This window comes from Myodes glareolus, chromosome 2, assembly GCF_982192425.1.
Source record: "Myodes glareolus chromosome 2, mMyoGla1.1, whole genome shotgun sequence".
NCBI classification, from domain to species: domain Eukaryota; kingdom Metazoa; phylum Chordata; class Mammalia; order Rodentia; family Cricetidae; genus Myodes; species Myodes glareolus.
This window is the reverse complement of record NC_142027.1, coordinates 82390472-82410610: the sequence shown is the minus strand read 5'-3', so window position 1 is coordinate 82410610 and position 20139 is coordinate 82390472. Positions and strand designations below refer to the sequence as shown.

Genomic DNA, 20139 nt, shown 5'->3' with positions numbered 1-20139 from the left:
ATCAAGGGGATTCGTATTGGAAAGGATGAAGTCAAGCTTTCGTTATTTGCTGACGGTATGATAGTTTACATAAGTGACCCCAAAAACTCTACCAAAGAACTCCTACAGCTGATAAACACCTTTAGTAAAGTGGCAGGATACAAGATCAACTCCAAAAAATCAGTGGCCTTCCTATACACAAAGGATAAAGAAGCAGAGAGGGAAATCAGAGAAACATCACCTTTCATGATTGCCACAAATAGCATAAAATATCTTGGGGTTACTCTAACCAAGGAAGTGAAAGACCTATTTGACAAAAACTTTAAGTCCTTGAAGAAAGAAATTGAGGAGGATACCAGAAAATGGAAAGACCTTCCCTGCTCTTGGATTGGGAGAATCAACATAGTAAAAATGGCAATTCTACCAAAAGCAATCTATAGATTCAATGCAATCCCCATCAAAATCCCATCAAACTTCTTCACAGACCTTGAGAGAACAATAATCAAGTTTATATGGCAAAACAAAAAACCCAGGATAGCCAAAACAATCTTATACAATAAAGGAACTTCAGGAGGCATTACCATCCCTGACTTCAAACTCTATTATAGAGCTACAGTATTGAAAACAGCTTGGTATTGGCATAAGAACAGAGAAATCGACCTTTGGAATCGAATAGAAGACCCGGATATTAACCCACAAACCTATGAGCACCTAATTTTTGACAAGGGAGCTAAAGGTATACAATGGAAGAAGGAAAGCATCTTTAACAAATGGTGCTGGCATAACTGGATGTCAACCTGTAAAAAAATGAAAGTAGATCCATATCTATCACCATGCACAAAAATCAAGTCCAAATGGATTAAAGACATCAACATTAATCCGTCCACTTTGAACCTGATAGAAGAGAAAGTGGGAAGTAGTCTACAAGATATAGGCACAGGAGCCCTCTTCCTAAGTAGGACCCCAGCAGCACAGACAATAAGAGAAACAATGAATAAATGGGATCTACTGAAACTGAGAAGCTTCTGTAAAGCAAAGGACACTGTCAGTAGGACAAAAAGGCTGCCTTCTGACTGGGAGAAGATCTTCACCAACCCCTCATCAGACAAAGGACTGATCTCCAAAATATACAAAGAACTCAAGAAACTAGGCACTACATCTCTAATTAACCCAATTAAAAAATGGGGTACTGAACTTAACAGAGAATTCACAACAGATGAAGTTCGAATGGCCAGAAGACACTTAAGGTCATGCTCAACCTCCTTAGCGATCAGGGAAATGCAAATCAAAACCACTTTGAGATACCATCTTACACCTGTCAGAATAGCTAAAGTCAAAAACACCAACGATAGCCTATGCTGGAGAGGATGTGGGGTGAGGAGAACACTCATCCATTGTTGGTGGGAATGCAAACTCGTGCAGCCACTGTGGAAATCAGTGTGGTGGTTTCTCAGGAAACTGGGAGTCAACCTCCCTCAGGACCCAGCAATTCCACTCTTGGGAATATACCCTAAAGATTCCCTAACATACTACAAAAGCATTTGTTCTACTATGTTCATAGCAGCACTATTTGTAATAGCCAGAACCTGGAAACAGCCTAGGTGCCCCTCAATAGAAGAATGGGTAAAAAAGGTGTGGAACATATACACATTAGAGTTTTACTCAGCGGTAAAAAACAATGACATCTTGAATTTTGCATGCAAATGGATGGACATAGAAAACGCTTTACTGAGTGAGGTGAGCCAGACCCAAAATAGGAACACGGTATGTATTCACTCATTAGTGGATTCTAACCATAATTAAAGGTCTTTGAGCCTATTATTCGTGATCCTAGAGAAGCTAAATAAGAAGATGAACCTGATGAAGATTATTTACCTATCCACCAGGAGGTAGGAAATAGTCAAGAGTCCCAGGTAACCTCGGGTGCATGGGGGGGGTGGGAGGGTTGATGGAAGGGGAGAGGGTTAGAGAGAAGGGAGTAGGGGAGGAATGGGGAAAGCTCGTTGGCCTGGGATGGGGGGGGAGGGAGGGAGGATGATTATGGGATCAGGGAAGAATATATTTCAACTAAGGGAGTCATTTTAGGGTTTACAGGAGACTTGATTATATATGGGATCCCAGGTCCAAGGAGAGATCCCCCAGATTGTTCTCTGGACAGAGGAGAGGGTGCCTGAATCGGCCGTGGCCCATAACCATACTGATGTATATTTTGCTTGTCACCATAGAGCCTTCATCTGGCGAAGGACGGCAATAAAGTCGGAGACCTACATTGGAGCACCGGACTGAGCCCCCCGAGGTCCAAATGAGGAACAGAAGGAGGAAGAACTTGAAAAACGAAATCAGTACTGCGAGGGATGCTATCACCCACTGATACAATGGAACGGATCTAATGAGAGTTTACCAAGGCCAGTTGGACTGGGACTGAACGAGGAAGTGATATAACCAGATTCTCGGAATTTGACCGGATTCTCTGAATGTGGCTGGCCCGGAGTCTTTCTGAAAAGCCATTGACTATGACACTGGGACCTGTTTCCTCTACATATTCTGGATTGTGGGAATCAAGTCAGTTTGGACACTCACCTCCTGGACCTGGAGGGGGGGGGAGGAACTTGAACTTCCCACAGGGCAGGAAACCCTGACTGCCCTAAGGGATGAAGAGGGAGGAGGAGAGGGAGTGGGGGGAGTGGGAGGGTGTTGGGAAGAGGGGCGGAAATGGAAACTTTTATAATTTAATAAAATTTACTTTAAAAAAAAGAAAAGTAAAAAAATAAAGAAAATTAAAAAGTTAAGTTACTTACAGAAAAAGAGCAAATAATCTAATAAAAAAATGGAGTATGGACCTAAACAGAAAAATCTCAACAGAGGAATCTAAATGGCTGAAAGATACTTAAGGAAATGTTCAACATCCTTAGTGATCAGAGAAAAGGAAATCTAAACAACTCTGAGATTATATCTTATTCCTGTAAGAATGACTAAGATTGAAAACACTAATGACAACTTATACTGGAGAGGTTGTAGGGTAAAGGGAACACTCCTGCATTGCTGGTGGAAATGCAAGCTGGTACAGCCTCTTTATATGTCAGTGTGGTAATTTCTTAGAAACTAAAGAACCCACCTTCCTCAAAACCCAGTAATACCACTTTTGGGCACATATCCAAAGAATGCTAATTGTGCCCCGAGGACATGTGCTCAACTATGTTCATAGCAACATTGTTTGTTATAGTCAGAACCTGGAAACAAACTAAATGCCCCTCGACAGAAGAATGGATAAGGAAGATGTGGAACATTTACACAATGGAGTACTACACAGCAGATAAAATAACATTTTGAATTTTGCAGGAAAATAGATGGAGCTGGAAAACATCATTTTGAGTTAGGTAACCCTGATACAAAAAGCCAGTTACCACATGTACTCACTTATAAGTGGCTTTTAAACATAAAGCAAAGAATATCAGTCCGCAAATCACAATACCAGAGAACTTAGACAACAATGAGGACCTTAAGAGAGACATACACAGATCTAATCTACATGATAAGTAGAAAAAAAAACAAGAACTCCTGAGTAAATTGAGAGCATGGGGACTTGAGGGAGGGTTGAAGGGAGGAAAGAGTCTGAGAGGGGAGCAGAGAAATGTGTGGAGCTCAATAAAGAAAAGAATAGCACAGCTGAGAAGGGACTGTATACAAAGAATTCCATGGAATAACATCTCCTCTGGGAATGGCATGAATAGGAGGACTCAGCATTCTGGTATTTGTAGAATGTGTGGCAAAAGCAGGCAAAAATCAATGAATGCAGATCAACAAAAGACATAGAAGGCAAACTGATACTATCAAAAACTCCTTGGGGGGGGGGGGGCCTCTTGCAGTCCCAAAAGCCAACAGTGGTCCAATCATTCACAGTCACTGTGGAGAACATGCCTCACCAGGAAATCTAAAAATACCTTTTAGATTACAAACTAGCCTTTTGTAAAAGACCATATTGTTCTGCCTGATGGAATAAGCATGGGGAATAAATCAAAAGTTTCAATAGGAAACAGGAAACACATATTCTGGCAGACTTCTATAAATGATCAAAGACCAAAGCTAAGAATGTATGCATGGCATTGTAATTGTGGGTTTGATAGACATGGGTGCGGATGTGAGTAACATTACTCCAGAATTGTGGCTTCCAAATTGGCCTCCTCAAGAGGCAAATGTTCAATTCCTAAGAACTTGAACCCTATATCAAGTGAAACAAAGCACTAGATGGTTTAAATGCATAGGAATAAAAGGAAGGAGAGGAAGGCTGAGGCTGTATGTGACTAATATTGCAGTGAATTTATGGGGTTGTGACCTGTTTCAGCATGAAATACACAGATTAACATTTCTGCTATCCCAAAAACTCATAATTCTGGGAAGGATATTTAAGGTACTATATACAAAGGTCAGGCTTTACAAGAACACAAAGCAACTAGCAAACCTTTAGAGGTATCAGTGTTGCCACCTCTAAAAGGGTTAACTGAGAACCCAATATGGTTTAAGCAATGGCTCTTAGCAAAGGATAAACAAGAGGCTTTAGAACAGCTGGTACAAGAGCAATTAGATGCTCACAATATTGAAGAGTCAACCAGTCCTTGGAATTCTCCTGTATTTGTTATGAAAAAGAAATTTGGTAAATGGAGAATGGTGATAGATATAAGAGTTGTTAACACGGTAGTTCAACCTTTCGGCCTCCTACAATATGGAATTACTCTGCCTTATCTATTACTAAAAGAATGACCTGTTATAGATATTGATTTAAAAGATTGTTTCTTTATTTACCTTTACAAGAAAAGGACAGAGAAAAATTTGCCATCACAGTGACTACTTATAATAATTCTCAACCTACTAGGAAATACCAATGGACCATCCTTCCAAAGGGAATGCTCAATAACTCCAGCCTATGACAAGGCAAATATTTTGTAAGTCATCCATTGGAAATAATACATAAAAATTTCATAAATCTATGATTTACTGTTACATCAATGATATTTTGCTATCTGATTCAAATGTAGATATTTTAGAAAGAATGTTTGAGGAATTAAAGAAAGTTTTGCAAAAACAGGAATTACAAATTGCTCCTGAAAAAAATACAGAGAAGAGATTCTGTCAATTACCAAGTTTATAAAAAAAGTTTACAGAAAATTAGAACACAAAAGGTAAAAATTAAGAGAGATTGATTGCAGACATTTAATAACTTTTAGAGATTGTTAGGAGACAGTACCAGTATATAACCAGCTGCTGGGATAATATCTGATTGAATAGTTCATTTAAACACAACTTTAGGTGGAAACAAAGACTTAAATGGTCCCAGAGGATTAGCAGCTGAAGCAGAACAGAAATTGATTGTTGTTGAAGAAAAATTACAGGGGCACATGTGGATAGGGTGAATCTAAATCTTCCTTGCATTTTAGTCATATTTTCTTCCAGAATTTATCCTACAGAAATTTTAATACAAAAAGAAAATAGCATCTAAGAATGGATATTTGTATCACAGAAACCAAGTAGAAAGTTAAAAACCAACGTGGAAAAACTCTCTAAATTAATTATAAAAGGAAAATTGAGACTTCCTCAACTAGCAGCTATAGACCCAATAGACATTACAGTACCTTTTAATTCTGGTGAATTTTAAAAAAAATATGTGAAGACACTGAAACTTGGCAAAGAACTTGTGCTAATGTTTTAGGAGAGATTAATAGCAATTATTCCAAAACTAATAGAATTAACCTTATAAAGAGAACTATTTGGATCCTTCCCCGCATTTTATGAGTCCCACCAATAACTAGAGTCCCTACACTCTATACTGATGCAAACATATCAGGAAAGACAGGTTACAAATCAAAAGATTTATCTAAGTTGGAATGAAGCCCTAATAATGCTGTCCAAAGGCTGAATTGTAAGCTTTTCTCATGGTACTAAGGGATTTTAAAGAACATCTTAATATAGTTACTGATTCACATTATGCAGAAAGAGTTGTCTTGCATATTAAAACTCCTGAATTTATACCAGAATATAGAATTAACTTTATTATTCATCCAGGGGCAAGATATAATCTGAAATGGGCTCTGTACCATATACATAACACACATCTGATCCCATAGAAATATGCCAGGTCCTTTAGCACAAGTGATACAAAAATTCACTGATTATTGATTGAAAATTTATGAAAGGTCTCAGAATTTCATAAAGGACATCATGTCAATAGCAAAGGTTTAATGAAAGAGTTTTCTATTACATGACAACAAGCTAAGGAGATTATAAAGAAATATCATACTTGTACTTTCTATAACCAAACATCAATACCTGCATGGAGTAACACAAAGGGTACTCAAAGGAATAAAATCTGACATATAAATGTGTTCCCCTTTGCAGTATTTGGAAAATTAAAATAAGTACACCACACCATTGACACTTATTCAGGTTTTCAATCGGCAACTGTTTTGAGTTTAGGAAAGGCTGATTCAGTAATCACACATTTATTAGAAGTCATGGCCATCATGGGTATACCTGCACAAATAAAAACAGATAATGGTCCAGCATATGTCTCTAAGAAATTGAAACAGTTTTTTGCTTGTTATAATATAAAACATTTTACAGGTATACCACACAATCCTACATGTCAGACAGTTATAGACATTTCAAATCGAACTATAAAAGTTATGCTGAACAAAAAGAAAGTTCTAGAGATACCTCCAGAATTGATTACATAATGCTTTACTGACCTTGAATTTTCTTAATGCTATTGAGAAAGGGACAACAATAGCAGAGAGACATTGAATAATAGAAAATTCTTCTGAATTTAATAAGTCAGTATATTTCAAGGATGTGTTGAGCTCACTATGGAAGCCAGGAAATGTGCAACATTGGCAAAGGGATTTTGCTCTTGTTTCAACAGGAGAAAAACATGTTATAAGTACCATCAAAATTAATAAATATTCAGTTTGAAAAAGAGAAAAGTAATTTCTTGAGAAAGAGAAATGACAACCCGTTCACAGAGGTGACAACCATACAGGTGGTAAGGAAAACATATATGTTTAGGACAGTGTTCTGTTCTCATTATTACAGGAAAATACACATCTTCAAAAATTCAAGAGATCCTGGACTTATGATGTCAACAGAGAAAATTAACTATCTAATAAGGATCATTATGAAAAAGGAATATGACTTATAAAAACAGGTGATCGAAACATACATTAATATATAGAGTTCATTTGGTATTGAACAATGAATGGCTCTGACCTTCTCTAAATCTAAGAATGGTATCAAAATAAAAATTCAGAGTTTCTGTTTCATATCAGGGGCCATGGTATGGGCTAGAAAGCACAAAGGAATTTAGAAAAAATTACTTTTCTTTACACATATTTTTGTCTCTTTCGTACCTTTCATTGAATATATGTTCACATAAATAATGTTTAAGTTTTTCTCAATGAACAGTGATTTTTCCTGCAGTAATCTTTGCAGTTTTCTGGAAGAAGATGGGGCCCCACAACAACTTTACCTAAAAGATATAACATCATGATGCTGATAGTGCTACTATAAAACCTGTTTTTGCATACCAGCTGCTCTAGAGGGTTCCGACATGGGTAGCTGAAATGGTGATTTTTTTTTACAACCTTTTGGCCACAACTCCAAATAGGAACCTCAGAAAACCCTACTGAATACTCAGAGATTATTTTCAATTATACCAGGCAGGAATTTTGAAAGTTAACCACCATTTTACTTTCGCAAGATACCATAGAAAGAACATCACTCCCATCACAGCTGGAAGTAATTCTAGAAGACAAAGTCCCCTCTCCCAACAAAGTTTGTCATATATTTAGGGACATCATTTAGGGGTTGATTATAATTGCTAAATGGTTGGGGTTTGGAGCGAAAATATGTAAGCTCAGTAATCTCATTGAAAAAAGGGAAATTGAGTGGAATAATAGATTAGTGTGAGCTTATTCACACTAATTATAATAGTAAATAATAGAGTGAATACTTGTGAACTATTACTTATAGGCAATTTACATTGGCTAAAATTTTGTATATTGATATAAACTAAAATTATATTAAATATGCTCCTATTTTTGTTTACAATATTTGTATTCTTAGGCAGAGTTATTTTGTCACATTGCATGCATGCATGATTAATACATTTTGTACATTGAAACAATTTTAGTATTGCAATACACATTTCTACCTCTGATCAAGATATTTATACATTGTTTACATTTTGAGGCCATTGTTCTCATTTGTTGCAAAGTTGATTAAAGATTGTTTAATGTTCTAATATGAAGTCTTAGTGTTTAAGTTATATAGGTATTAAGAATTATAGATCAGTAGTCATCCATATTTGTCATACTTACAGTTAGACTAGTTAGGTTCTTTAGATATATAGAGATTGTATTCTGCATAGACAGGTAAGCTTCAACCTTTTCAAAGAGATGTAGAATAAGGAAAGCATTTAAATAACTTGGGATTCTGTTGACTCCTGGCAACATTGATCTATTCACAACAGAATGTTGAACATGGAAGACACTCCACTTGTAGTTTGTTTTCTTCTTGGCAAAACGAGCCTTTGTGCAAGGAACTACCCATGCATCGACCACTGACAATGTGCACAATGTATGGACAGGATAAGCAGTATATAGGAAAAATGACTGCCAAATCTTGCTAAGACAGAGTAAGATGATTTCAAAAACTTTTCTGCTTCTGAAAATGGTCTGTCATTTACTCTAGGCATTAACCAAAGTTGGTTGCTCCAGCATTGCAAATGAGACTTTGGGTGATCGAACAGATAGTCAGTTGTCTCTATCATTTGTTGCATATTTTGGAAGTTGCTTGAGTGCTCTTCCTGCTTACTCAAGTAACAGTGTTTCCCTTTCTTGGGTCTTTGATGGGGTTGCAGGCTAGATAGTTGTAGTTACTTTCCTCTCATGACTTGGCCAAGTTATTTATAATACAATACTTAAACTATTCAGAATAGGATAATTATTGAGACATTTATTACATATTTCTTGTTTGATATTGTTTATGCTGGCTGTTATTCTTGTTTTTATACCTGATATTTGTTCTTATTGTATCTAATTTTATAGTAGGCTTAAAACTCTCCTATTTAAACAAAAGCGGGAGGTATTATAGGAATTTGTCTAGTCAGTAGCCTGTAAGTTACCTGCCCAATTGTGTACGACCACTTATTCTATATATGCCAATGTAAAGCGTGGATCTGGCCTCTCTTTTGACGGAGTGATTCAGTTTCTGTTCCCCATTCATGGTGAGGATTATGATCTTTGAGTCTACCCCTAAATAAATAACCCTTTATTACACACTATTCTGAGTTAGAGTGTGAATTCTTTTTAGCATACTTCTACAGACTAACACGCAGGAAGAAGGGTGTATGTTCATGAGAAACTGATCTCTCATAAAACTGAGTCTAGATAGAGAATGAAAGGTCTCATGCGGATCAGTGTGTGCTGTAGGGCCACATGAAGCAGGGAACTGGGATATCATCACCACCGAGTACACAATTCTCTTTCTGATCCTTCTCAATCACCGCACAAGCCACTGGATTGCTGGTATGAATCTCTCCTCATTCTAATATCATCCATCAATACATTAATCTTTAATGTTGGCATTAAAGAAGCAAAGATTTCACTAGTGTCTTCCGTATCAGCTACTGGGAAGTTTGTCAAGTAAGACTCAGTAATTGTTTGCATTTAATTTTCTTAGAAGACTTTTGTTCAAAATGGATTGGGATCATTCACTTGTTTATATAGATCATTTTCCCTATTTAAGCACAGAGGCCAAAAATGATTTCATGGGCTGAAACGTAATGAGGCCTGGATCCACAAGGGACATAGACTTGGGCAGGATCTACTTCCTTCTTGGAGAGAATCAAGAGAGAGAGTCATCAATTCCTGAAGCTCTGTGTCTTCGTAAGGATCAAGAAAACTGCTTTTGGAAGCAAAACAGACAGAGTCTAGTGGGATAAGTAAAGTAAATAATATTATAAAACAGAATGTGACAAACTTACCTAAACAAATGTAAGCACTGTGCTGTAATTAAGAACAAAGTGAAATTGCTACAGGGGAGTAGATTAGAAGAAGCTTTTAGTAGAGCCTATCATTTTCTAAGACATGTACTGTTATCATGTATTATATCTGCACCAAAAGGAGTTTGCTTTTCTTTAGATCTTTATCAATTATTATATTATTTCTTTATATATGAATTGAACCAGTGTCTCAGAATGTTGACCAGGCTGACCTTAAACATACACTGTACTAAAGTAGGGTGCCCGGTTTAGAGACATAAGCTGTCCTACATGTGTTTGGTGTGTGTGTGTGTGTGTGTGTGTATTTCAATTCTCTTCATGAAATTATAATTTCAACATATCACCCTTACTTTTCCTCTCTCAAAGCCCTTCCAGATACACTTTTATGATTTCTTTCCAGTTCATGAACTATTTTTGGACTAAATTCTATTATACTCATATAGATATGTGTATGTATTTGCATATGTATGCAAATATATATGTAAATATATGTGTATACAGATATACTTAAGTATGAATGTATATATATGTATGCAATAATGTATATGTATTTCTCAATATAGCATGCTCAGTCTTAAAAAATTTAATTGTATGAGTGTTTTCATGGCTGAGCATTTATTTTCAAATACCAATTGGTGCTCCCGTCCCTGGGGAGGGCTGTTTCTTTTACTCTTAGCATTGCATAAATGTCTGTAGTTTTTTTGTGTGGAGTTGATAATTCCTGGCCTTTGCCCATTCACTGTGGCAGGCCTATTCCTCTCCTCATTGTTCAGCTGTTGTTTAGGTAGTCAAGTGGTGAGACTTTATGGGTGCAGTTTATGACATTTGCAGAAATCCAATCTCACAGAAAACTTCCTAATATATATTTTTAGGGTGTGTGTTGTACATTTCTGTGTGTAGGCATTTGTCTGTGAGTGCCAGAGCTCTGGAGCTGGAATTCTAGGAGATCCCAGGCTGACATGTGGGTGCTGGGAGCTGGCCTGGGAACCTTTGCAGGAACAGTCAGCATTCTTAACTACTGAGTCATCTGTCCTGCACTAGATATTGTATTTTCAGATGCTCTAATATCAGCTTTAGCGTCTTACTGACATCAACATTATCATACCAATTGAATTAATGGATTGGTATTTATTCTCTTTTACATGTGGACCAGAATCAGGTATTTCCCTTTTTAAAAGTTATGCCCTCTATTTACAAGTTGATCACTGAGTTGTAAAAGCACATTTAACAGCCATATGATTTTAAGCAATTTCTTCTGAAGACTGAATGTGGCTAGGCCACAGGGTTTTTTTCTTGCATTCTGTAGCCACTTATAATTGGCAAAACATATTTACATGTATAAAGACTGGTTTTCATCCCACTAACATCCTGCCCTTACTTTGACAATATATTATTTTCTTTGTTTAAGATTTTATGTGAAGACAGTTATTTGTGGTGATTAACATATTAGATAGATTTGGCTTCAGTTAACCTGGGGTTGGGTTAAAGGATGAGAATCTAGTAGATTATGTGTATTTGAAATGAAAGTGGTTGTTTTTATGTTTTTTTTAAAATTTTAATTTATATTTTAAAACAATTTTTTTTATTTTTTATACCAGTTCCAGTTCCCTTTCCTTCCCCTTCTCCCATTTCTCCCAATTTACTTCCATCCCACACCCTATTCATTCCTCAGAGAGGGTGAGGCCTCCCATGGGGAGTCAACAAAATTTGTCACAACTCTTGAGGCAGGACTAAGACCCTCCTCCATGGATCTATGCTGAGAAAGTTATCCTTGTACAGAGATTGGCCTCTGAAAGCCAGTTTATGCCCTATGGATAAATACTGGTTCCAAAGCCCATGACCCCACAAACTGCCAGGCCACATAACTGTCACCCACATTTTGAGGGCCTGCCCTGATCCTTTTGAGGGCCTGCCCTGATCCTATGCAGGTTGCCCAGCTCTCAATCCAGACTCAGTGAGCTCCAACTAGCTCAGGTCACCTGTTCCTGTGGGTTTTCCCATTATGATCTTGACCCCTTTTTTATATTATCACTCCTTCTACAACTGGACTCCAGGAGCTCAGCCCAGTGCTTGTCAATGGGCATCTGCATCTGCTTCCATAAGTTACCGGATAAATTTCTTTTAAAAAAATATTAAAAATTTCCACCTTCTCTCATCCTTCCATAATTCTCCTCCTCCCCCACTCTTTCTCATCCTTCATAGAGTGGTCAGGGTTCCCTGCCCTGTGGTAAGTCCAAAGTCCTCCCCCCTCCATCCAGGTCTTGGTAGGTAACCATGAAAACAGACTATGCTCCAACAAAGTTAGTCCATGCAGTAGAATCAGAACCCAGTGCCATTGTCCTTGACTTCTCAGTCAGCCCTCATTGTCAACTACATTCAGAGAGTCTGGTTTGATCACATGCACCATCAGTCCCAGTCCAGCTGGCCTTGGTGAGATCCCATTAGATCAGCCCCACTGTCTCAGTGGGTGGGTGCACCCCTTGCGGTCCTAACTTCATTGCTCATGTTCTCCCTCCTTCTGTTCCTCATTTGGACCTAGGAAGCTCAGTCCAGTGTTCCAATCTGGGTCTCTGTCTCTATTTCCATCTATCACCAGATGAAGGTTCTATGGTGATATGCAAGATATTCATCAGTGTGGCTATAGGATAAGGCCAGTTCTGGTTCCCTCTCCTCAGCTGCCCAAGGAACAAGCTGGGGACATCTCCTTGGACACCTGGGAGCCCCTCTAGAGTCAAGTCTCTTGCCAACCCTAAAATGGCTCCCTTAATTAAGATATATACTTCTCTGCTAACATATCCACCTTTCCTCCATCCCAACCATCCCCTTCCCCCAAGAAGGACATTATTTTAGTAGCTAGGGATATGGATTGGACAGTAAGAATTTAAAGAAAGGGGAAAACATGATAAATGTAAGCTTTATGAAAAAACAAAAAGGTATTTTCTGTTCCTTTAACCTGTATTCCTTTTACTTTATTCATGGCTTTCTTTTCAGAGTGTCCCAAATTTACTGGATGTTTTATATCCTGATATGATATTTTATTTGTCAAAGCTATCTATTTCTTTTAATTATTTTTTCAAGGTCTGAAATTCTGTCCTCCTTTCCTTTTAATCTATTGGGGATGCTTTGTTTTGTTACACATCTTCAATTTTTAATTTCTAATTTTATTTCAGTTTGGGTTTTCATTAATACTTCTACTTAGTTGTTATTCTTCTTTCATTTCTCAAGGTTTTTCATTATTTTACTCAACAGTTTCCATTTTCATAGTCTTCATTAAAACATTTATTCATATTCTGTTAGGGTTTTTTCACACAGTCAAAATTGAATGTTTGAAGTCCTTGTCTTGTTCTTCACCTAAATTGATATTTCAAAAACTGACAATAGAAATTCTGGATTTTGAAGAAACATATAGTCTTGCTCACATTTTAGTTATTATACTTAGATCTGTGCATCCTGAATTGTGATGTTTGAAGTGTATCTGGGCATAGATATTTTGCCTCATATTTGTTGGGCGGGTGTTCTGTTCTTTGCTGCTAATGTTCACTCTGAGTACTGGCCAAGTGTGCAACTGTAGGATCATTGATGCACTGCCAAAAGTGTTACATTGAGATTTCCTGATAGGTAATTATTTTTGAGTTCAGCAGAAATGAACAAGAACACAGAAGAACTACCAATGTAACTGAAACTGGAAGCTGGATATAACATCGGACCCTGGACGCAAACAAGTAGACTGATTCTCATAAGACTGAGGTTATTGAAGACGAGGGTCTTACACAGACAAGCTGTAGTGACACTAAGATTTAGTCTGAAGAGAGTGAGAGAAAGAATAGAAGAGAGGGTAACAATCCACTCCTTGAATTCCAGCCTAATGTGGCAGTTGTGTGTCCCTGATAGATAAAGACTATGTGGGCCAATGGTGTCAGTGAGGCCTAGAAAAGGTTTAAAAGGCAAGAATGAAGGGGGCTGCGAGGAATAACTAAGGAGGCTCTGGTGACATTCTATTGACCTTACGTTTAATTGACTCTTCCATTCCATTGAGATAATCAGTCAGGTGTTCCAGGAGGACTCACAAGTATCACACTTTAGACTAGAATCCCTGAAGTTATTTAAGAAGCTCTGCCTAGCTACACCTGACTTCACATTTCTAAACCTCCCACAAGGCTACAGAGTATTTGTTACATAGTTGGTACCGACATTTCCTACTTGTCACAGAAATTTGTAGATGAGCAAAATGAACATTTAAATACCAAGCTTAATAAAGATGAATGGTTTTAAACCACTGAATGTTTCATTTTGTGTTTCACAGCTTACTACAGAATACATATATTTTGCAGTACTTTCTAGGCATATGTTCAGAAGACACTGAATGGGTCAATCTAAAATCTATTGGTGATTTGTTCAGGTAAAAATTGAAATTTCACAGTTATTGTAAAAAATGTATTATAAATTAATGTGTCATAATGATGCCCTGCCTGTTGAAGAGTCATTGTGTTAAACACTGGTACATTCAGGATATAGAACACAGAAATCTGATACTTAACAAGATGCTGTGAGAGACATGTGAGAAGTCAGGATCCTCTCTTTCTTTTGATGAAGCATACAATATTGAGAGTGAGAACAAAAGAAGCAACACCTTGCCCTCTGTCCTCTGAGCTATACCCTCTTGGCTTCTGTGGACCTGCATTTAGCTCTACCCTCTTCAGAATAGGTGATTAATGTCAGGGTCCTGTATAATTGGTTAGAACAGAGAATAGAAAGCACCATCCAGCTGTAGAGACAAACTGCGTGTCTCCAGCATGGCCTGCACAATCACTGTCACCTCTTACTTTTCTGATTCACAGAAGACCTTACAAGGCCTTGCCTACTATTCAGCAACAAGAAGATCTCAAGTTTGGAATTGAATTTGAGAATATTATAGGCATTTTGTTTGAGTGTGAACTTGTCAATGATCCCTCCAGTGTCCTGAACATTCTGACTTGCAATCCCTTTAAAACACTGCAGAGCTGATCTTGTGATGCATCCTCTGCTGCTCAGGATAGAGGGATGCAGAAACAATGCACAGAGAAGCAGCAGGCTCATGGATAACACTGCTCTGCCTCATACTCCCTATTGGTGGTCCAGGTTCCACCTGGGGACATATCCAAGGACACAATTATCTGAATTGTGAACTGTTATCCTGGTGATAGCTAGTGCATGATGGGGATGGTAGTGACTTTCCCAGCACTCACACTGGCCTTGCTATGTCCTAGAAAGCTCGACCTCAAATCAAATGGATCTATCTTCATTTTTATAATAAACCAGCCTTTTCTTATTTTTGTGAAAAACTCCAATGTTCATCATTATCTGTTGTAACACAAGGAGGGTCACACTGTTCCTAGGAAACTGAATTTTGTAACATCCATTACATAAAGGAATTAAATAGTCTACTTATTGAAGAGTGAAGTGGTGGAATCTTGAAGGCGGCCTCTGGTCTTAAAACCTCCTGCTTTTCCCCACAGTATTTCAAGTAAAGAGACTCAGGAGTGAGTGTCTCTATGTTCTGGGGAGAAGAACCTTTAGGTCTGAAAGAACAGGGAGCGCCAGTTTCATCACATTTCAGTCCAGGCTAGATCCAATTTCCTCGAGCAGGAAATAGGAGGGGTGTGTGATTAAATAGCAACAGCAATCAAAATAGTAATGATGTTTGACAAAAATGAGCCTGAGCATTGGTGACAGAACACCAGATTTCGCTTCTAAAACCCAGCTACCTTTGTTGGATTGGGTAGTATCGTTCTTTCTAAAACACACAAATGGCCAGTGTGTTACAAATGCTCTCAGTGCTTTTGTGAACTTCTCTGTTGCTTGGAAATAAACTATTTTGATCCACTATTTCTGCTGTTTGAATAAAATGACTAAAAATAATATAAAGTGATAAACATAGCATTATGTTTCATACCAGCTATTGCAGCATTTAGAATCTAATGCAGAACTGAATTTTAGAGATATCTAGAGTTTATAGCTGTGTTGGTACATGCCTTTCATCCCAGAACTTGGGAAGCAGAGGCAGGTGTGTCTCTGCATTTGAGACCAGCCTGATCTACACAACAAATTCCTGGTCACCCAATGCACACACAGCATCCCTGTCTCAAAAACAAACAAAAAAAAAAAAACAAAAAAGGAGAAAATGTGATACACAAAATCAAAGAAAAATAAACATTAATAATATTATATATGAGTAGAGTTGAATGAACTAAGAAAGTTATCTATCTCTCTCTTTCTTTCTATGTATTTATCTATCTGTAATAAATAAAACTGTAATAAATACAGTTATTTATGTAGAGCTTAAGAGTTTGGGGAAGGGGACATGGAAGTAATTGTCTGAGAGAGAGATTTACAAAGGCAGGGCTCATTTTTGAATTTTTAAAATTCCATATAATATATATATATATGTATATATATATATATATATATATATATATACACACATATATATATATATTATACTATTGTGCTATGCCTGAAATTTCCTGGTTTAGTCAGTCCTACTCAGTTCAGTTTTCTGCCATGTCCAGAAATTACACTGTCATGTGACACAAATTTGTGAAACAAATATATACATACAAACAAATGTAGACACACACACACACACACACATACACAGTAGAGTGGAGTGTGAACATCAGCCCTGTCGTTACTTATAGGAATATACCCTATCTTCTTTCCCACACTTGGTTACTAGCACTCTGTATTAGTCGCAGGAATTTGAAGCATTTGAAAAAAACACAGAATAAGGCCTGAATCCAGGCTTTGCACCTTTTCAGGTTCAAAGGACTTTGGGGCCAGTTAAAGTGAAGCAAGTTCCTGCTGTTAGACTCTTCCACAAGCAGAGGGCGGTAGGGTAGCATCTAGAAGCCCCAAAGGGAAGACTAGAGCTGTGAAGTGAAAGTTGAGCAGGTGATGCCAAGCTAGGATTTCTGAAAGTGTCATGAAGAGTTTTTAATGCCAGTGGTGAAATTCTGGGAGTCACATAACCTTGTCATTCAGCACACAGGCAGAAATCATACATAGGGAGAGGCTCACTGAGGAAATGCTCAGGCATATTAAAATACCAGCCATGAGCGTCAGTAGCACTGTCATTGCTGAATTCATTGACAAGGCCATTGAGAGTACAGTGGGAAGTTCATCGTGGGAGAACTGACTCCCAGGGCCTATTTCTGGCACTCAGGATCACTTATCTCGTATTACTTATCTCTCTCCTAGGCACCTCCAAAGACATACAACTGAGATCTTCCCCTCTTACCTATAGGCAGATTGGCCATTAGACTAAAACACCTGGGCTATGGTAAGTCTAAAATAGGGAAGGTGGCAAGCAGGGATCTTCCCTGGATTAAGAGTTCAGTGTTTGTTGAAAATACCATGACTGACCTGGACACTAACCTAATTCAAAGCATATCTGTATTGGTTCAGTGTCAGCATACTTTGTGATGGTTCCCCTGACTGAATACCTTCCAGAGTACAACTTATTGCAATCTTGATCTCTTTCACACACACAAGAACTAAATTGTTCTTATCAGAAAGACTTGATTCAGGCAGTTTTAACAAGGCCTTTAAAGGCACTGGTGCAAGATTTTTCAATTAATTCCTGAAGCTGGATGCTAGTCTCCTCTAAGAAGAATGGAGTCAGAGAGTAAGTAGAATCAACATGAGAATTGGCGCTGGACATCTTATGATTTCACAAAAAAAGATGATTGTATAGTAAACCAATATCACACAGCAAAATGTAGCCCTGCGCTTTAAGAATTGTTACTGGAATAACAAGACTGAATCACAAATATAGCTCATTAATCCAAAGAGAGGAAGGAAAATTTAGGTAACCAGCCACACTACAGTTTTTGCTGAATTAGATGCCAGTAGCGGTTTCTCAACAAGACAAAGTACACACCAAAGATAAGATAATGGAAGGTGTTCAACTTTGTTAGACCTAACTTATCAGACTTAGGAGACTATCACGGCTAAATTCCTGTAGGGTTGCTGTGGTCAGATACTAGAGAAGCTTAGGGGGAATTCTCAGCTTATGAACTCTTGAATGAGTAGGGTTCCACCCTTCCTCATTAATTTCCGCATCACAGTTTTGAAATATTTTCTATACAGAGGCCTCAGTGTAGAGCCACTGACAGGCAGGGAGCAAATTTGCATAGCCACCAAACATCCACTAACTCCAAAAGGCTTAAAAGAGAATAAAAGCCCTTGTAGGCTGGCTATACTGAGACTTCCAAGATACAGAACTCTGTGGCATCTCAACCATGGCCTGGCTCTCTCTCCTGTTCTCCTTCATCTCTGTCTGCACAGGTGACTTACTAAAGACTGAGTTTGCTGTTTCAACTTTCACAGGATACTGTTGTCCAGATCTAAATCTCGAGTTCTGTTCTGGTAGAATGTTTAGTTGGACCTGAAATGGACACTGTTCCATATACTCATCATCCTTCTCTTTTCTCTTGCAGGTTCCACGGCCTCCTATGTACTGACTCAACCTTCTTCACTATCAGCGGCCTTAGGGCAAACAGCCACTATAACCTGCTCTGGAGACGAACTTTCAGATAAAAATGTTCACTGGTACCAGCAGAACGAAGGCCATGCTCCTGTGCTGGTCATATATAACGATAATACACGCCCAGATGGCATCCCAGACAAATTTTCTGGCTCCAACTCAGGGAACAAGGCCACCCTGACCATCAGCAATATCCAGGCGAAAGATGAAGCTGACTACTACTGTCAGTGTTGGGATAGCAAAGTAGTGCTCACAGTAACACACGCAGATGAGGAAGAAAGACACAAACCCTTCTCTCCTGTAACAGTGGTAACTCATTTCCTAGTTCACTTTGCAAAGTTGTTTCCCTGACCTTTGCTAAGATCTTTGTATTTTAATACAAAATGAACAAACCTGCATGTGTAATGTAAACTGCCGAGTATCATTCCTCTGACTCTACTAAGTAAAATATGTGGTTGACCTTCAGACTCCATTAAATAACAGATTTTGTTCCTAAAATTTAGCCAATTTATTAGAATATATTCTTGTGAACATAGTGCATTTTTTACTTGATTAATTTTTTCTTAGATATTTTACATCTATTCTGATTATATTCACACTCATTTTTCCTCCCTTTTTTCTGGGTTTCCCTTGAAAAATATTTTAAGGGAGCTTCTGAATTTTTTCAGAAATATGTTATTTGGGAATGAAAATTTATTACTGGAATTTTATTTTATTTATTTATTTATATTTATTTTTATTTATGAAAAGTTAGTATCCACAGTCCAGCAGAGGGCACTGTGTACTTCTCAGAAGCTGACAAGAACAGAAACTGACAACTAACATGAATTTAATCTCCTGGGACAATTTCACACCCAGAATTCGCTGTTACAGTACAGCAGGTGTTTACCCAGAGGTGCTTCACCCTCTCTGGGAGTAGAATTGTGCCCTGGGCCAAAGAAATTTAATTTAGTGGTGATGGTGATAGTAAAAGACTCATACTGCAGGAAGTCACCATTTCCCAAATACTCAGAAAACCCAAGAGACCAGCAGCATCTGTGGATCCTGGGGTCTCTGGAGATTTAAAGCAGCACCTGGACACCTGACTCATCCCTCTGTCTTTCCTACATCTCTTTCATGTTTCTTGGAGATTAAAAAGACCTGTCTTTTGAATGACCCCTTCCATTCTTTGCTTCATTCTTAAATGTAACAACATTTCTTTCAGGGTCTCCTCCACAAGCTGTACTGACGCTGAGGAATGAGGGTCTCTAGCAGTTACTGTTTGTCTCTTTCCACACTGCTTCCAGAAATAGCCTGGCCAAGCCTCTAGGATCTGATTCACCAAACAATTAACAGGTGCTCACACTCTCCTGTCACTTTTTTTTTAAATAGAATCTTGTTCTGGGCTTTTGGGTTCCATGTTTGAAGTCATTGTTAAAGACTGCTGCAGGCTACAGTACAGTGGTGCTCATCATAGTGAGACACAGATGGGGAAGTAAGAAAAATGCACATTTGCCTGAGCCTGAGTATCAGTCCTGACCTGTGATAGTAGGATTCCATGACCAGGCACTGTTGCCATCATAATTTTAAATCTCCACAGACAGGA

The 20139-nt window shown here is 38.0% G+C and overlaps 1 gene segment (V, D, J or C); it reads left to right on the top strand.

Moving 5' to 3' along the window:
* Positions 1–18212: 18212 nt before the first annotated feature.
* Positions 18213–19019, top strand: LOC148123027 (immunoglobulin lambda variable 3-9-like). The segment is given in 2 exon segments: positions 18213–18355; positions 18508–19019. Coding segments are annotated over 2 exon segments (444 nt in total).
* Positions 19020–20139: the final 1120 nt, after the last annotated feature.